The 18,858-nt window shown below is 54.2% G+C and overlaps 1 protein-coding gene across 2 annotated transcripts in view; it reads left to right on the top strand.

The window, feature by feature from the left end:
- The window catches only part of ARID1A (AT-rich interaction domain 1A), a 54,001-nt gene that overhangs the window by 34,005 nt on the left and 1,138 nt on the right, over positions 1-18,858 (top strand). Inside the window, exons 5-20 of one of the 2 annotated variants that reach the window (XM_054648509.2) lie at positions 2,972-3,212; positions 3,508-3,597; positions 4,224-4,391; positions 5,088-5,403; positions 6,773-6,918; positions 6,998-7,107; positions 7,969-8,175; positions 8,621-8,828; positions 12,276-12,408; positions 12,717-12,889; positions 13,036-13,186; positions 13,503-13,634; positions 13,714-13,810; positions 15,544-16,408; positions 16,696-16,826; positions 17,042-18,858. The exon at positions 17,042-18,858 is cut by the window's right edge and continues 1,138 nt beyond it. In XM_054648509.2, coding sequence (XP_054504484.2) covers positions 2,972-3,212; positions 3,508-3,597; positions 4,224-4,391; positions 5,088-5,403; positions 6,773-6,918; positions 6,998-7,107; positions 7,969-8,175; positions 8,621-8,828; positions 12,276-12,408; positions 12,717-12,889; positions 13,036-13,186; positions 13,503-13,634; positions 13,714-13,810; positions 15,544-16,408; positions 16,696-16,826; positions 17,042-18,766 — 4,893 coding nt within the window. In that variant the 3' untranslated portion in view covers positions 18,767-18,858. Of the gene's footprint in view, positions 1-2,971; positions 3,213-3,507; positions 3,598-4,223; positions 4,392-5,087; positions 5,404-6,772; positions 6,919-6,997; positions 7,108-7,965; positions 8,176-8,620; positions 8,829-12,275; positions 12,409-12,716; positions 12,890-13,035; positions 13,187-13,502; positions 13,635-13,713; positions 13,811-15,543; positions 16,409-16,695; positions 16,827-17,041 lie in introns of both variants that reach the window. The other variant, XM_054648508.2, reaches the window with a different exon arrangement.

The following is an 18,858-nucleotide window of genomic DNA, read 5'->3' as shown; positions in this document are numbered from 1 at the left end:
TGCTCTGCCTTCCCAGGGCTGCTCCTGGTGCTCGGTGGGAGGCAAATAAAACCTCCCAGGCCCTCTGCTCTTGGGCTTCGTCCAGAACCCCCTGACGGCAGCAGGGCTCCATTATTTCCATCAGGTTTCATTGTTTTTAAAGGTTCTCTGCTAACAGGCTGCAGGGAGATGCAGGGATTTCCTTTTCCCCTGCTTTGGGGGTGGCAGAGCTGGAGGTGTCTTTTAGGTTTAATTAACCCCTGGTGTCCTGGTGCTTGACATCCTGAGAGAGAATTTGATGGGAGGAAACCAGCTCCCCCCTGATGAGCTGCTGGGGCTCAGACGTTCCAGTCCATGTTTTCTCCTTCCCCTTGCAGGAGTTTCCCTTCTGAGCAGCTCAGCCCTGCTGAATAACACACTCAGAAAATGCTGCTGTGCTGGCAGAACCCTTCTTTGCTGGGAAATTACTTTATTGTTGGAATTCATAAAACTTACATATCTTTGGAGGTGAAAGTCACTTCAGGAGTTACTCGGTTTTCACGGTCCTGTTTCAACTCATGTCCCAACAGCTGGGAAAGGGGGATGTGTAATTCACTTCCAACTCATTTAAACTGATAATCTGGGAGCCTGATGCACAGCTGGAGCTCTGGGGGTCCCTCCTGGTGTGTCAGCAATGGGGCACAGCCCACAGGACCCACCTGCTTCATTAAAACGGGGTGTTTTTAAATGCCTTGAGTACCAAAGCATTGATGCACAGGCAAGGTGGAAGGCATGAGCTCTGCAGATTGTTATCTGCTTCTTAGCAGTTAATTTTCAAACCGTTTTTAACGTTCCTTCATTTTATGTCTTGCAGATATTTGGTGATTCAAACTAAAACTACCTTCATGTATTGAAGGGACATGCCACTATTTCCATCCAGTTGTAGGCTGGACTGAACTGGTTTCTGGACATTCTGATCCCTTCATGGGCTCTGGGGGAATCTCTTTGTGTGTCTTGTATCAGTGGCTGCAGTTGGGTGCAGTAAATCTCAGCGAGACGAGTGTGTTGCTCTTGATTGTTTGTGTTGGTTGATGCTTTTTAATGCAAAATGTTGGAAATAATGTCTCTTTACTCCCACTTCAGATGGTTTCTGCAGTAGGAATGTGGGTTTTGTCAAAGTTGTCCAGGGAAAAACACCCAAATAGCTGCATAAAGGAGCAATGCTTTTGATGTTACAATAGGAAAGTAGTGAAAATTGCAAGAGATCTCAGACACTATTTTTAGGCTTTTTCTGCAGTTTTTTGGCTTTCACTGAAATAAAACAAAGCTTTTTTTTTTCCCCTCAGGAAGATAATACTTGAGCAGTAAGCAAATACACCTCAGAGACTGTGGTGCAGGAAATGAGCTCTCCAACAGGAGCAGTAATGGAAGGGGAGGGAGGACACGCTCTGCACTAAATCATCCCACCAAGTGTCTGGGATCTGCAGCTCCAGAGTAACACTGACCAGCATTTGTTTGAAGCATTTTGTTCAAATTCCATTAAAACAGAGGAAATTGCTGTGCTGGAGCAGCTGAAGGTGGTGCTGAGGCCCAGCTCTGCCCTCTGGATGTCCCAGTCCCACGGGGGTGATGAGGTGCTTGGGTGTCACCGTGTTGGCTTTTATTCCACTTCTCCCTGAGCTCCACGTCCTGGCTGTGCTGTCAGAGCCTTTGCACATCCCCTGGCAGGCAGGGCTGGGTGTGGGGGTTCCTGCTCCCCAAGGCTGATGAGTTGCAGTGTCTGTTCCAGGCCCACGTGCACTGCCAGGGCTGGGAAAACATTCCCTGCACTGCTGCTGGAGCAGGAGCTGTGCTGTCAGTGTGAGTGGAACCAGGCTGTCCAGGTGATTTATCAGCTGCCTCAGCCTTTCTCCGTGGGGTTTAAATGAGGTTGGCTCTGCTTGTGCTGTTCCGCTGAGTTCTGTGCAGGGAAAATGACCTGGGATTCCCTCAGGGCTCACCCAGAACCCTTCTGATCCAGAGCTGATTGCTCTGGAAGACTTAGGAAGGGTAAGTGAAGTCCTGGTAAGCTTTGGCCTCCACTTCTTCACCTGCCGTGATCCTTTGAACCTCTGGCAGAGATTTTATCTAATCCCTGGAATAGTTACAACTTCCCAGCTTTCTGTTCAAATAGGCTGCCACTTCCTCTGGCTGGGGCTGCTCCTGACTCATTGAGTGCAGGCCAAGCCTGAGCAGCTGATGCACCTTGTTAGCAGCCAGCCAGCACAATTGGGCATGCTGGATCTGATCTGCACATCAGCTCCTTGGAATTAGCCCCATTCCACACTTGCCAGCTGGTTCTTGATGCTGTGGCAATTGGAGGTTTCAGCTCTCTTAGGCTTTTTGTGCTTTTCTTCTCCAAGGTGAATACATGCAGGAGGAAGGGTGTTTTCTAGCCTTGCCTTCGAGAAAAGCTGAACTTTACAGGTTGATGCAGTAACTGCTAATTTTTGCTGTCTTTGAAGAAAGGGAAGTGGGAACCCTGAAGAGTATTTTATGGTTTTCTTTTAAATCTCTGTTTAGTTTGTTTTTATCCATCTCAAGTGAGTAGTTTCCCAGCTCATAGGAGGTTTATGAATTAATTATGGTGAGGCAGGAGTTTTCTGTCTTTCAGAGGCTGAGCCACGTTTCCCTTCCAAGCCATGATCACATGGACTGTCTCCTGTGTTTGCAGTTTTACGTGTGCTGTTGATGCATTCTTTAACTTCCCACCTCTAAACTGAATTAAAAGGAGAATTAGCCAGTTGTTTGGGCCGGCAGCAAAGCAGCTCAGGAGCTCCTGGGTTCAGACTGGCAGCAGGATAAGACACGTCTGGCAGCTGCCTCAGTCTGCAGCAGCCTTTGGTACCAGCAGTAAACAGAGTTCACTGACTCCTGTGTGCAGCATGCCCAGGGACAAGGGCTCCTCCTGAGCAGTGTGTGAGAGAGCAGCCCCGTGGCTCTGTGGTTTCTGATGTGTTTCTGTGCCCTGCAGGACCTGTCTGGTTCCATAGATGACCTGCCCATGGGGACCGAAGGAGCCCTGAGCCCTGGAGTAAGCACATCAGGGATTTCCAGCAGCCAAGGAGAGCAGAGTAACCCAGCTCAGTCTCCTTTCTCGCCACATACCTCTCCTCACCTGCCAGGCATCAGAGGACCCTCTCCCTCCCCAGTTGGATCTCCAGCCAGCGTTGCTCAGTCCCGCTCTGGTCCCCTGTCCCCTGCTGCAGTCCCAGGTAACCTCTCAGCCCGGCTCTGCTGGGGCTGAACTGTGCTGCCCAGTGGGGAGGAGCTGCCCAGAGCTGCCCTGTGTGCTTACTGAGCTCCTCTGAGCTCCTTGGTGTGTGGGGGAGGTTTCTGGGGGTGGCTGGGGTGCTGGAGAGCCAGCAGCGCCCTTGCACCAGCCTGAGTGACCACTTGCTGCTGTTCTCCCCTTGTCCTGGGCTTGTTTGGGGTTCTGGGGTGTGACTCTGCTGCCTGCTGGCTCAGTGGAGGTCTGTGCTGATGGCGTGTGTCCTTTCTGTGGCCCAGGCAATCAGATGCCTCCCCGCCCTCCCAGTGGCCAGTCGGACACGATCCTGCACCCCTCCATGAACCAGTCGAGCATCGCGCAGGACCGAGGTGGGTCACACCCTGCTGCTCCAGTTCCTGCCCTGGGGACCTGGGTTCTGGGGGCCTGAGCACTGGAAAGCTGCCCCAGCACTACAGGCTGAGATGTTGAGGCACCTTGCAGTAAATTCAGCCCTTGGTGGCTGTTTGGCCTCTGAATGTTCCATCCAAACTGGTGCTTTGGCTTCTAAGATGTTTTCTCTGGCTTCTTAATATGCTTTAAGCTTCAAAACAAGGGGTGCTCACAACAATATTGTGTGCCTTTGCCCTTTGAGAGAGTAAAATTTTTGGGGGAAAAATGCAAGTAAAATTTCAGCTCTCCTGGCTGAAGGTATAGAGTTGTCACCCTGAGAAAACAAACAAGTGAACAAAAACCAAGAACAAGAAGCCCCAAGGATTTGCAGAGCTGTACTGGCTTCTGCTGTGACACTAAGGGTTTTTTTTTTTTTCAGACTAAAACAGGAAATTGGATCTGTTATCTGCTCAGATAACACCAGCTCCTTAATGCAGCCACTAAAATGTGTCCAGGCTGCTGCTGGAAGGATTCTGTTGGTGCTGGGGGCCGTTGCCTGGCACACGAGTGTGCACTGGCAGCTCGGGATGCTTTCACTAACGCTTCTTTCCCTCCTGGTGTGCAGGGTACATGCAGAGGAACCCCCAGATGCCCCAGTACAGCTCCCCCCAGCCCGGCTCAGCCTTATCCCCCCGGCAGTCCTCGGGAGCACAGATGCACGCCGGCATGGGGCCCTACCAGCAGAACTCCATGGGGAGCTACGGACCCCAGGGCGGCCAGTACGGACCTCAAGGTGGGAACGGGGCCAGCCAAGGCCTCTCTCTGTCCTCGTGTCTTGTTGGGGCCCCAGGCTGCCCAGAGGAGCTGTGGCTGCCCCAGTCCTGGAAGTATTCAAGGCCAGGTTGGAGCAATCTGGAATAGTGGAAGATGGCCCTGGCCAAGGGATGGTCTTCAAGGTCCCTTCCAAAGCACTCCATGATTCCATGATAAATGTTTTGATTTGTCCCCTCTTAATCTGTGGGTGATACCAACCAGAGCTTTGCTCCTGTTGAGATTGATGGGATCTGTTGCTTTTAGGGATAGCTGTACTTCTAAAAGTAGGATTCTTCCTCCTTATTTAGGAATAAGCAGGTTGTGCCTCCCATGTAATTGTGACAAAGGGATGGCTCTCTTTGGAGAGGAAGATGATGCCTGTTTTGGGAAGGGTTAATGTGGGATTTTCCATCCTGTCCTGGGCCATTTAGCTCTCTGTGTTGGGTTGAGGTTTGGGAGAGTTTCAGGCAGCTTCTGAATCGATGTTGTTACTTGGCTGTGTCAAAACACATTTTACGTGGCTTATATCCAAGTACTTTGACTTTGTGTTGAGGTGTGAACACTCCCCCTCATCTCTGTTAGTGATCTTTAAATATTTGCCGATAGAGGGTTTCTGTGGTGATTCATGAACGGAACGGGGTGAGTGATGCTGTGTTCCCCTGTGCTCTTTCCCCAGGAGGGTACCCCAGGCAGCCAAACTACAACGCCATGTCCAACGCCAACTACCCCAGCCCGGGCATGGGGGGCAGCATGAACCCCATGGGGGCGGGCGGCCAGATGCACGGCCAGAGCGGGGTGCCCCCGTACAGCGGGCTGCCCCCGGGCAGGATGGGCCACGGGGCCATGGGCAGCCGGCCCTACGGGCCCAACATGGCCAGCATGCCCCCCCAGGTGGGCAGCGGGATGTGCCCCCCGCCCGCCGGCATGAACCGCAAGGCGCAGGAGGCGGCCGCCGCCGCCATGCACGCCGCTGCCAACTCCATCCAGAACAGGTAGGGGGGCACAGAGCCTGCCACACCTCGCTGCACAGGGCCGGGGGCTCTGGGGGAGCACTCACACAGGTTTCTGGAGGTTTCTGTCCTCTGGAGGTTTCTGCCCTCCGTGGAGGTTTCTGCCCTCCGTGGAGGTTTCTGCCCTCCATGGAGGTGTCTGCCCTCCGTGGAGGTTTGGTTCCCAAGTGAAGCGTTAAAAAGGAAGAGAGTAAAGCCTGCAGGAGCTGTGTGTGTGTTGGAATGCCCAGAGCAGCTGTGGTTCCCCCATCCCTGGCAGTGCCCAAGGCCAGGTTGGACACAGCCTGGAGCACCCTGGGATAGTGAAGGTGTCCCTGCCCCATTCTGGGGGTTAAACAGGGGATGATCTTTAGGGTCTGTCCAACCCAAACCATTCCAGCACTCTATACATCATTTATGACATACTTAGGGAGTTTTTAATGTTCACAGGTAGAATTATTTAACTCTGGGATCCCTTCAGTTGTTTTTGCATTTTGCTTTCTGGTGTTCTCTGTTCCCTGGGTGACTTGGAGATGCTGCCCCTGTGCTGCAGCCCCTAAACCCAGCAGCCACTGAGCTGTGTGTGTGATCCAAGGCATTGCTTGTCCACTGTCAGGAACTTCTTCCTTTTAGGGCCTTGATGAGCAGCTGTGGGAAAGGAGCTGGAATTCAGCTCTGAACTTTGCACTGTTTTCTGTGGTTGTTTTCTCCTTTATTTCCCATTTCAGAGTAGGTGTGTGTGGCCTACCAGAATGCCAGGGGAGCTATGAACGTGCTCTTAAATTGGGTTCCCCCAGAACTGGTGAATTATTTGTTGTCTGACTGGACACTGCTCTTTATCCTCACCTGAGGGCTGCTCCTGCAGCCTCCTGCTTTTACCTGTGGCTGCCAAGGCTCAAGTTCCCAAACCCCAGTAAAGGCACCCGAGCGTGTCCCTTTGAGGAAGGAGTTTGAGCCACAGTTGTGTGGGAGGTTTGTGATACATAGAAAAGAATGCTTCCAGCCCAGGACATTCCACCATTCTAAATCCTGTATTCTCACTGCACTGCCCAGGGCTGCAGAGTCTGTAGGTTAAAGGCAATTTCACAACTGAAATGAGGCTCAGTTTGTGCATCTAGGAGAACAAGATGAAGGGTGAAAGTGTTCAGAGCTCAAGTCCCACTTTCCAAAGGGTTTGCATCCCCTTTTCTCTTGAGAATGTGACTTGAGCTCTGGGCACTGAACTTTACAAGAGCACCTGATCTTTGTTCTTCTCTTGGAAAAATGGCTTGGGGCAAGTCACTTCTCCATGTCCTTTTTAAGTTTCTTTCAGCAAAGATGCTTCCTCAGAAGGTGCCTAAGTGGAGTAATTGTGTGTTTCTTCCTCCTCCAGGCCTCCTGGTTATCCCAACATGAACCAGGGGGGAATGATGGGCACTGGGCCTCCTTATGGGCAGGGAATTAACAGCATGGCTGGCATGATAAACCCCCAGGGCCCCCCTTACCCCATGGGGGGCAACATGGCCAACAACTCTGCAGGTAAGCCAGAGCTTTAGGACTTCACTGATGTCATTGCATGGAAGGAGAATCAGTGATAAAGATGCCTTTAACTTCCCAGGGATGGCAGCAAGCCCTGAAATGATGGGACTCGGGGATGTCAAATTAACACCTGCAACTAAGATGAACAACAAGGCAGATGGGACGCCCAAAGCAGAATCCAAGTCAAAGGTAAAACGTTCTGGGTTTTGTTTTTATTGACTCCCATCCTCCTCAGCATCCAGGGAAATAAAGCCATGTGTTGTGTTGGATTGAACAGTGTGAGAAATGGAGGGGAGCGCTTCCCAGTCCTATGGGAGGCGTGGATTTCACCTGGAAAACAAATTCAGTATTAGGAATTATTACCTGCCACAGTGAAACTGCCAAAAGCAGCGTAAACAAACCTGAGTTTGTTGGTGGAGTGGGCCTGGAGCGAGTCAGCTCTCAGCTGGGACGTGGTAACTGAAGTGTTGCAGTTGTTTCACAAACAGACCTCTCACTAATCCTGTATCAAAGCCAGAAGAGGGAGGCAAACAAGTTCTTCAGGGAGTGTTTTTCTTTGCATTGCTGCTACCAGTTTCAAAAGAACCACCAAAAAAGCAGTTTGTGAGCCCCTGATCTCCTGCTTTGCTACCTGAAGGAAAACAAAATGCTCAGCAGGTTTGATCCCCATGCCAGCAGCAAGAAGATCCAGGAGATCTCTCACGTCTCCTGTGTTCTGGCATCTGCCTCTCTTATTTATGGCAAAGGAGGAGTTGAATGCTCTTGGCCACAAATCAGGGCTGCTCTGTCCTGGTCTGTGCTGTGAAGGAATCTCATGTGCCATGAACACGCTCAGTTCTGGGTCTAGGGTTCACCTGGAACATCATCAGGTTTGAGGAACACCTCTAGTTCAGGAGCTCCTTTTTAAGTAAGGATCTGGAGTGCCAAAGCCATCTCTGCCTCCACTCCAGGTGGTGAAGGACACAGGAGACAGGGCCAGATGCCACCTGGGACATGGAGGAGCTGCTGTTGTGCTGCTCAGTCCTGATCTCTCTTTCCTTCTCCTAGAAGTCCAGTTCCTCTACCACGACCAACGAGAAGATCACCAAGCTGTACGAGCTGGGAGGGGAGCCCGAGAGGAAGCTGTGGGTGGATCGTTACCTGGCCTTCACTGAGGAGAAGGCCATGGGCATGACCAACCTGCCAGCCGTGGGCAGGAAGCCCCTGGACCTGTACAGGCTCTACATCTCTGTCAAGGAGATCGGGGGATTGACTCAGGTCAGTGACCCCAGCACAAAGATCAGCTTTGGGGCCAGATGTGAGCCATGAATTCCCATTTAGCCTTAACATTTTATCTGGTTTATTTCTGTAAATAAAACCCAGCACCCTTTAAGTGAGCCAGATGTCTGCTCTCCCTTTGTCTGGGTGAGAACGCTCTGTGGCCAGATCCAATCCAAACCCTTTTTCCCTGCTTGCCCAGTGCAAAGAGTGTGACACTGTCTTTGTCTTTGCATCTGGCTGTCAGCTGACCTCTTCCCTAATTCGATTTGCAATCTGTCCCTGGAAATCTGAAAAGTTTTCTGTAGGTGAAGAAGGGAGTTCAGCGGTTTTGGGGTTGCTCTGCTTGGCCCTCAGCGCGTCCTTTGTGTGAGCTGGGAAGGGTTGATTTCTCCTCTTGGAGGAGCTACAGCTGAGGTTTAGAGCCTCCTGTTTGGTCGTGCAGGTCAACAAGAACAAGAAGTGGCGTGAGCTGGCCACCAACCTGAACGTGGGCACGTCGAGCAGCGCAGCCAGCTCTCTGAAGAAGCAGTACATCCAGTGCCTGTACGCCTTCGAGTGCAAGATCGAGCGCGGCGAGGACCCCCCTCCCGACATCTTCGCGGCTGCTGACTCCAAGAAATCCCAGACCAAGATCCAGCCCCCCTCTCCAGGTGAGGCCAGGCCCTGGTTTGGCAGTGCCTGTGTGAGCAGGAGGGTCTCTGGCACGGTGCTGGGCTGGTCCAAACTGCCAACCCCCCCCACCCTGTTCTCTGGCCGTGCAGGATGAAAATGCTTTGGTAAAATGGGAGTGGATGAGACTGGGAGTGAGTTGAGCCTCTTGGGATAGTTCAGTTTTGTGTGTCCAAGCTCTGGATTAAGCTTGAGAAAAAGGAAAACCTAAAAATACACACACACACCTCTGTGCTTGCTGCTGCATCTCTCTGGTGGAGAGAGGGCTCTGGAGTTTCCCTGCAGGGTGGCTCCAACAGCAGCCCTTGTTACTGCTGCTATTTGGGAACCCAGTGCAAAAGCTGAGCTGCTTTGGACTGTGCCAGTGATTCCTTCAGGGAGGAGAGGCTGCATGTGGGTGTGCACTCACCCTCCTCAGGAATTCCTGCTCTCAGTCCTCAGCAGGAGCCAGGGAGGGCATTCTGAGGCTCTGTGCACAGAGCACTGGGGGCCTACAGCAAGCTGGGTGCTTTAGGAATCTTTAAAATGCACCTTTGCTGTTGTTTAGGATTTTAGGGGGTGCTCCTGTTTCTGAATATTTAAGCATAATGCTCAATTCAGATTTGTTAAACAAAAAGGAAAAGCAGGCCAGCCATGCACGTTGTGCTCTTTAGTCTTTGGAAAGTCTGATCCTTTCTGTCTCATTTGCATTGAGTTCATTGCTTGAATTGCTGCTGAATTTGCCAGCTCTTCTTTAAGCTTGAGTTTTCCAGTTTGTCTTATAACTAAAAAACTTCAGATGCTTTTTCTGGTCAGGAGCCTGCTCATGTAGGTGAAATAAAAACTTGGTCTGCTTTGAAGTTCCTATAATGTTTGCAAAAAAATGCCTTTTTGGTTCTGAAACCTGGCACCATCTTCGTCTGGCTCCCGAGGAGCAGAATAATGAACCTCTTTTGCCTGCAGTGCAGTTGTGTCCCAGCCCTGCTGGACCCTTCAGGGACTGTGGCCTTGTCCCAGTGCTCTGCTGGGCACCACATTTCTCCTTCCAGCTACAGCGGGGTTTTTGTAAAGAACTAAATCCTGTCCTGTCACTGGTCAGGAAACCTGCCCCAGTGGAGCTTCAGCCTTGCTGTGTTCTGCAAGATAAAGTAACTTCTGTGCCATCAGACTGAACCTCTGTCCAAAGTGGGTCTGAGTTCTGCCCGAACTAGACCACAAATCCGTTCCCACTTGATTTCCAAAACCTCTCTCTTGCCCCTGGAGGCAGTGGAACAAAGATGTTGAGAGCATTTGGAGTTTATTTGGAGAGAGCTGAGACTTTTAGGAAGCCACTTTAGACTTGTTGCAGCTCTAGGTGTGTGTCAGAGTGGATTAGGTGCTGCACCAGATTTTGTTTTGTTTTAGCTCACGTGGTGTTTGGGAAGGGCCTGGCTCTGCCTTCTGGGCTGAGCTCCTGCTTCAGCAGAAGGAATTTGCAGGGCTCTGAGCTCCAAACTCTGCACCCTTGGGTCCTGCTCTGAGAGGACCCTGCTGCATTTCCAGCTCAAACCCTTCTCAGGGTGCCTTGCTTCAGACTCCCACACTGGGAACGTGCAGGGGCAGCACTGCAGCCTGGCTGGTGGCTCTGATGCTTTATGCTGAATCACTCAGCTGTCCCTGCTCCTCTTTCACTTTCCTTTTCTTCCTCCCAGGGCCTGGGGGTGTGGGGCACGACAGAAATTGCTCTGTCAGCCCAGCTCCAGGCTGAGGAGCCCTAGGGCAGTGTGGATGCTGCTCTTCCAGGGCCCCACGCAGTCCTGTCCCCCAGGGAATCGCCTGCATGAGAATAAATTCCCTGTTTGGGAACCTGTGGACAACAGAGGGACGTTTTGAAGCCATTTCATCATTTGGCTGAAGGGCTCTGCTGTCCCACAGATGTGGTTTGCTCTCTTTGCAGACCTCACAACCTGTTGGCATTGGCTCGCTCTTCATTTCAGCCTGTTCTGCCAAATTAACTCCTGCAGGACTTTGGGCATGGTGAGGGTTGCACTGTGCTGCTCTCCATTAACCCTTCCTGAGGCTGCAGAGGTGGAGCTCCTGGTGCCAGAGCTCGTGCATGCAGTGTCCATCACACCCTCAGCACCCAGGAGTGGCCCAGAGATGGTGGCCAGAGGGAACTGGGAACTCCCTCATGGGCACTGAGAGTTTCCTGGAAGCCCCGCAGGTTCCTCTGGCAGAGTCCCCGGGGAGGCACCTTGGGCTGGAATTCCCAGAGCGTGGAGCTGGCCCTGCTCCAGCTCCGTGTGAGTTTGTGTGAGTGGGAGGGACAGCGGGAGCTGGGGACAAACACCAAATGGCAGCAGGCAGGGAATGTCTGGGGAATGTCTCGGGGAATGTCTCAGGGAATGTCTCAGGGAATGTCTCAGGGAATGTCTTGGGGAATGTTTCAGGGAATGTCTCAGGGCCTCCTCCAGAGCCAGCTCCTGGGGAAGCAGCGGGGCTGGGCTGCCAGGGAGGGGCTGTGAGTGAAACTCCCCAGGAGCTCCTGCTGCCCTTCCTCCTGCAGCCCTCCCGGCCGAGGGAGTCGCAGAGCGCAGGACAGGGTGCCAGGAAGGTGGGGTGTAAACAAACATGGCCTGGACGTGACCTCGGAGGATTTTAATGAATAGCTGAAATGACTCATCAGCCGGCAGGGCTGAAGCTGAGGGATATCGGGTGCTGGGGACGGAACTAATGGAAACATTAATTAAGAGTTCAGCTCTTGCCAGCTGCGAGGAGCGGCTGAACCTGAGCTGATGCTGTCACAGCGATCCCGGGCCAGGGGAGAGCTGCTGGAGCTGCAGCACAGCTGGATTTCTGGATTGCACAGGGGGGTTTGGTCAAGGCTCAGTGGAGCACAAAGCTGGGACTTGCAGGGAACCTGCTGGACGGGTTTTGTGCTCCAATGAAAGATCTGGCAGCTCTGGCATTCCCTGTTCCAGGAATCCTTGGGAGTGGTGCTTCACTGGTGAATTCACTGCTCTGGAGGGGCAGAGCAGGCAGAGGAGCCTCCTTCAGCTGAGGTTTCCATGGCTGGGGAGATCCTGAGGGTTCAGCCCCGCTCTCCTGGCTGTGGGGATGTGAAGGTGACAGGCTCATCAGGGGTTGTCACTTGGCAGAGGCCCCACATTGCTGCCACGTGGTGCCCTCCAGAGCATCAGCTCTGACAGGATAACGTGGGAAGCACCACACAGGCCCGTGGTGTGGAAAAGGGAACGGGGTTAAGATGAGCAGAGACACAGCTTCTCAGCTTTGGGTTCTTCTGGGGAGCCTGGCCCAGCCTGTCCTTGAACTGTTGAGCTCCTCGTGCTTCCTTGGCCATGTTTAATCTGCCTCTTCCTCAAAGGACTCTCTGTTCTTGAGGCTCTGGGAGGTTCAGGGTTGCATCCATAGGGTGCAAGGCTGCTCACCCCATGTTCCTCCTCTTGCAGCGGGTTCAGGCTCCATGCAGGGCCCTCAGACACCTCAGTCCACCAGCAGCTCCATGGCAGAAGGAGGAGACTTGAAGCCACCTACTCCAGCCTCGACGCCTCACAGTCAGATGCCCCCTTTGCCAGGCATCAGGTATGGCACCACTGCTGGGGTCGGTCACCTCTGGGTCATTGCTGCAGATGTTGGGGCCTTGGGTGCCTGTTTTGGTGGGACTCCACAGCTTGGCTCCTTCCCTCATGGCTGACAGCAGCATCATGTGTGAATATTCTTTAAGTTTGGGGCTGGGTCTGAGGACAGCATTGTGGAAGGGCAGTTCCTCTTAGCTCTGGCCCTTGGAGGGAATGGCAACACCTGAGCAGGAGAGAGTATGTGAGGAAGAGTATCCTGAGGACTGTCATGGACCTCTGTAACGTGGTCTTTGTGGGGCTTTTTTGGAGCAGGAGTAACTCCGTGGGCCTTCAGGATGCCTTTGCAGACGGCAGTGATCCGACGTTCCAGAAACGGAACTCCATGACTCCAAATCCAGGGTACCAGCCCAGCATGAATACCTCTGACATGATGGGTCGCATGTCCTACGAGCCAAATAAAGACCCCTACGGCAGTATGAGGAAAGGTGAGGGATCATCTTCTCCTGGAGCCCTCACTGCTGCCTGCCTGGGTGCTGGAAACGCTGCAGGACACCCCCTGCTCGCCCTTCCTGCCCAGATCCTCAGGTGTCTTTTCCCAAGGGTGTGTTCAGTGGTTCTTTTTCTCTTCCAGCTCCAGGAAGCGACCCCTTCATGTCCTCAGGGCAGGGCCCCAACAGTGGCATGGGTGACCCTTACAACCGCGCCGCCGGCCCCGGCATGGGCAACATGGCCATGGGCCAGCGGCAGCACTACTCCTACGGAGCCCCCTACGACAGAGTCAGGTGGGTGCTGCCCGCCCTGCCCTGCCCTGCTCACCCTGCCCTGCCCGCCCTGCTCTGCCCTGCCCTGCCCGCCCTGCCCACCCTGCTCTGCCCACCCTGCTCTGCCCACCCTGCTCTGCCCACCCTGCCCTGCCCTCCCCGGGGCACCTCGGGCACCTCTGCTGTGGCTGTGCTGAGCACCTGTGCCACGCAGGCTCCTGAGTGCCCGTGGGGTTTTCTCTCCCTGTTTTCCTGGGCCCTGAGTGCCCGTGTGGTTTTCCCTCTCTCTTTGCCTGGCCCTGAGTGCCCGTGGGGCTCTCTCTGTGTCTCCCCACAGGACGGAGCCGGGGCTGGGGCCCGAGGGCAGCCTGGGCAGTGGCACCCCCCAGCCCAGCATCCTGCCCGCCGCGCCCGACTCGGGCATGTACTCGCCCAGCCGCTACCCCCAGCAGCAGCAGCAGCAGCAAAGGTCTGTGCCAGGGGCTGCTGTCCCCAGCCAGGGCTGCCAGCCTGTGACAGTGACACTGACACATCTCTCTCTTCTCCAGACATGATTCCTATGGCAATCAATTCTCCACTCAAGGCACATCCTCGGGCAGCCCCTTCCCCAGCCAGCAAACCACCATGTATCAGCAGCAGCAGCAGGTGGGTGATGCAGAGATCCCAGCTGGCTCAACTGAGAGTTCTCCCTGTGCTCTTTGTGAAGAGGGGAAAATGAAAACTCTCTGGGCTGTGCATTTGCTTTATGAATGTGAAGAATTGGGTACCTCATCACAGAATCACACAGTGGCTTGGGTGAAGGGACCTTAAAGCCCACCCAGTGCCACCCCCTGCCATGGGCAGGGACAACTTCCCAGGGAGCTCCAAGCCCTGTCCAGCCTGATTTTACACAGGAGACTTTTTTCCCATTTGAAAACAATTGTAAAAAGTTTTAATTAACATTCCCAGTGCTGTGTTAACAAAACAGTGTTCTGAGAATGGAGGTTGTGTGGTTTGCATGCTCTGGTCAGGTAGCAGAAGATGAGGGAGCTTTATTGGGCTTCTCTGTCCCTCTGGAACTTTCTGAATCCCATCTTTTCTGTAACACTTTTGGTCCAAGTGATGACTTTCTTTGGAGTCAGTCCTGGATCATTCAGGAGAGCTGTTTCAGGTGGATTGTTCTGCACAAACCAGGGGATTTTTTTGGTCTTTCCCTTTCTCATGCTGCAGCCAGAGGCCTCAGACTCCATGGCCCTGCTGCCTCCTCCTCCTCCTTGCTGTTCCCAAACCTATCAGGTTTGTTTCAGGACAGTTTGAATGAATGTGGATCCCTTCCCATAATCCTCACATACGACTTGCTCTTTGTATCCATGCCAGGACCCATAATGTTTTCCTGATAATTTTAAGTCCTATGGTTTAGGAGAGTATAGAGAGGGCACTCACTGAGCTGTGCTAAGAATAATTCCAACTGCTCTGCAGTTTGGCTCTGCAACCAGAGCCACGGGGCTCGGAGCCAAGAGTTCGAGTTACTCTGGAACTTGTCATCTTTGAAGCCCTAGAGCTCCATCTGAAGCCAGTTATGACCGTGGAGTGTCTGAATAGCCTCCACAGCAGCTACAGCTCAGACCTTGGAGGCAAGAGAGAGCCTGGATTTTAATTTGGGCAGCAGTTGGCTGTTTTCTCCATTTGCACTTAAAAGAATTAGGGGTGAGAAGCCTTCTTGCTCCTTTCAGCAAAGTGTTTTGAAATCCACAGGAAAGGAAGAAGCAGGAAGTACAACAGTTTTTAATGCATTTTGTCTGATACTTGAGCAGAAACCTGGGAAATGAGAGAAATAGGGTCTGATAAAATTCCTGGATGTGGAAGGAAGCAAGTGCCAGTGTCTGGTCTGGTTTGGTTTGTGGTGAATGCAGAGTAGAGCTGAGCCTTTTCTGCAGGAAAGTCCTTTCTGTGGGCAGACTCCTGCCCCCGAGGCATCCTTGTGGAATCCACAGGGAACCTCCCCAGGCAGCCACAAGGAATTGGCCGTGGCTTGTGAAATGGAACAACTGATCCAACTTCCACATCGGGTACGGCCAGACAGAGCCTCTCCCAGGCCATGCCGTGGGGCAGATCCTCTGGCTCTGGGGACTCTGCCCAGAGGTTTGGCTTTTTGGTTCATGGAATCAGTGAGGCTGGAAAAGACCTCTGGGATCATTGAGTCCAACGTGTGACCGATCACCACCACATCACGCAGGGCAGAGCACTGAGAGCCACATTCAGGCGTTTCTTGGAGAGCTCCAGGGATGGCGATTCCACCACCTCCCTGCGCAGCCCCCTCCAATGCTTAGCACCCTTCCAGAGAAACAATCCCAAATTCCCACTGACCCGGCCTCGCCTGTGCCTTTGTGTTCCTGCAGAACTACAAGCGGCCGATGGACGGCAGCTACGGCCTCCCCGCCAAGCGGCACGAGGGCGAGCTCTACAACGTTCCCTACAGCTCGGGGCAGGGCCAGCCGCAGCAGCAGCTGCCCCCGGCGCAGCCGCAGCAGCCCAGCCAGCAGCCGCCGGCGCAGCCCTCGCCGCAGCAGGACCTGTACAACCAGTACGGCAGCACGTACCCGGCCGAGCGCCGCCCCGGCCAGAGCCAGTTCCCCTTCCAGTTCGGCAGGGACCGCGTCTCGGCCGCCCCCGGCTCCGGCGCCCAGCAGAACATCCCCCCCCAGATGATGGGGGGCCCCATCCAGCCGGCCCCGGAGGGTCCCCAGCAAGGGGCCCTGTGGCAGGGCAGGAACGAGCTGGGCTACGGCAGTTACCCCAACCGGCAGAGCTCGGGCGCGGCGCCGCAGGGCCCCGCCTACCACGGGGTCGCTCGAACGGATGAAATCCTGCATTCAGACCAGAGGGTCAACCACGAGGGACCATGGCCTTCCCACGGGAACAGGCAACCTCCCTATGGCCCCTCCGCCCCCGTGCCCCCCATGACCAGGCCCCCCCAGTCCAACTACCAGACCCCCCCCAGCATGCAGAATCACATTCCTCAGGTATCCAGCCCAGCACCTCTGCCCAGACCTCTGGAGAACCGCACTTCTCCCAGTAAATCCCCGTTCCTGCACTCGGGGATGAAGATGCAGAAGGCAGGGCCGCCCGTGCCTGCCTCGCACATCACACCAGCAGCCGTGCAGCCCCCCATGATCCGACGGGACATCACCTTCCCACCCGGCTCCGTGGAGGCCACGCAACCCGTGCTGAAGCAGAGGAGGCGGCTGACGGCAAAAGATATCGGTAAGAGGAAACTGCTGCCTTTCTGCTGGAGCCCTCTGAGGGATTGGTGCTGCCTTGGCCCTTCGGTACAGAGGGGTTCTGCTGGCTTTGAAAAAAAAAGGCATTTTTGCATGTTAATTGTGTCCCAAGTCCTTATTCTGGCATTGCCCGCAGGCAGGTTGGTGGTAGACACAGCCTGTACCTCATCTTAACCAGGCTGTGCTCTTCACAGGTCCAAATCAGTATCAAGTGTCTCCTTTTTGTTTTGAAACTCCAGGAGCTGGAAGTGTCATGTGTTTATGTTACAGGAACTCCTGAAGCCTGGAGAGTGATGATGTCTCTGAAGTCGGGGCTGCTGGCTGAAAGTACGTGGGCCTTAGATACCATAAACATCCTGCTCTATGATGACAACAGCATAATGACCTTCAACCTCAGCCAGGTGGGTGCAGATGCTCTCTGGGACAGGTCTTTGAAGTGCTGATGCTGCAGGGGTTTCTGTCAGCCAGGTGTCAATGAGCAGCTCCTGCAGCCTCTGTACCTGGAGCGTGGTCACTCCCTGGCCTGATTGATCTGTGTATGTGCAAGGGCCTTCCCTGAGAGTTGTTTTCTGATCGCTGTTCCTTCCTCCCCTCCTGTCTTTGTCCCCCTCTGTAGCTGCCAGGCTTGCTGGAACTCTTGGTGGAATATTTCCGGCGCTGCCTGATAGAGATCTTTGGCATCCTGAAGGAATATGAGGTAGGAGACCCAGGGCAAAGAACACTATTAGATCCAGAAAGGTTCTGCAAATCTTCAGCTTCCTCCCCTGAAGAAGGGGAGGAGGACGACGAGCCACGGAGCCTGAACTGTGAGGAGGAAGAGGAGGATGAGGAAGAGGAGGAGGCTGCGTTTTCGAGCAAGGACAAAGTACCTCTAGAGAGCAGCGAGGAGAAGCTAGTGAGTAAATTCGACAAGCTTCCAGTGAAGGTGGTGCAGAAGAACGACCCCTTTGTGGTGGATTACTCGGACAAGCTGGGCCGGGTGCAGGAGTTCGACAGCGGGCTCCTGCACTGGCGCATCGGCGGCGGGGACACCACCGAGCACATCCAGACACACTTCGAGAGCAAGACCGAGCTGCCCTTGCCTCACAAACGAGCTTCCTGCTCCTCTGCCTTGAGGAAACGTTCAGCAGCCGAGAGCAACCCGAGCCCCAGGGAAGGGGAGGCTCCCGCGCCCGACAGCTCCTCGGAGAAGAGGATAACTGCCACCATGGACGACATGCTCTCGGCACGCCCGGGCTCCCTGGCAGGCGAGGAGGAAGAGGGCAAAGCTTCGGAAACGGCCAAGGAGAGCAGCAAGTTTCCCTTTGTCATCAGTCCAGCTCAGAGCCACAGAAATATAAAAATCCTGGAGGATGAACCCCACAGTAAGGATGAGACGCCGCTCTGCACCCTCCTGGACTGGCAGGACTCTCTGGCCAAGCGCTGCATCTGCGTCTCCAACATCATCAGGAGTTTATCGTTTGTGCCAGGCAATGACTTTGAAATGTCCAAACACCCTGGGCTGCTGCTGATTCTAGGGAAACTGATCCTCCTACACCACAAGCATCCAGAACGCAAACAGGCCCCCCTGACCTACGAGAAGGAGGAGGAGCAGGACCAAGGGGTGAGCTGCAACAAGGTGGAGTGGTGGTGGGACTGTTTGGAGATGCTGCGTGAAAACACACTGGTCACGTTGGCCAACATTTCTGGGCAGCTGGACCTCTCCCCTTACCCGGAAAGCATCTGTTTGCCTATCCTGGATGGACTCCTCCACTGGGCAGTGTGTCCCTCAGCAGAGGCCCAGGATCCCTTTCCGACACTGGGACCCAACGCTGTCCTCTCCCCTCAGAGACTGGTTTTGGAAACACTCAGCAAACTCAGCATCCAGGACAACAACGTGGATCTGATCCTGGCCACGCCGCCGTTCAGCCGCCTGGAGAAGCTGTACAGCACCATGGTGCGGTTCCTCAGTGACAGAAAGAACCCGGTGTGCCGGGAGATGGCCGTGGTGCTGCTGGCCAACCTGGCCCAGGGGGACAGCCTGGCCGCCAGAGCCATCGCGGTGCAGAAGGGCAGCATTGGCAACCTGCTGGGCTTCCTGGAGGACAGCCTGGCCGCCACGCAGTTCCAGCAGAGCCAGGCGGGGCTGATGCACATGCAGAGCCCGCCCTTCGAGGCCACCAGCGTGGACATGATGCGCCGCGCCGCCCGCGCGCTGCTGGCCCTGGCCAAGGTGGACGAGAACCACTCGGAGTTCACCTTGTACGAGTCGCGGCTCTTGGACATCTCCGTGTCGCCTTTGATGAACTCTTTGGTTTCACAAGTTATTTGTGATGTACTGTTTTTAATTGGCCAGTCATGACAGCTGTGGGATCCGAGCCCCCGTGTGCGTGTGCGTGAGTGGAGAACTTAGAAACTGACTGTTGCCCTTTATTTATGCAAAACCACCTCAGA

Source organism: Agelaius phoeniceus, chromosome 22, assembly GCF_051311805.1.
Source record: "Agelaius phoeniceus isolate bAgePho1 chromosome 22, bAgePho1.hap1, whole genome shotgun sequence".
NCBI lineage: Eukaryota > Metazoa > Chordata > Aves > Passeriformes > Icteridae > Agelaius > Agelaius phoeniceus.
This window is presented reverse-complemented; position numbering and strand designations above follow the sequence as displayed.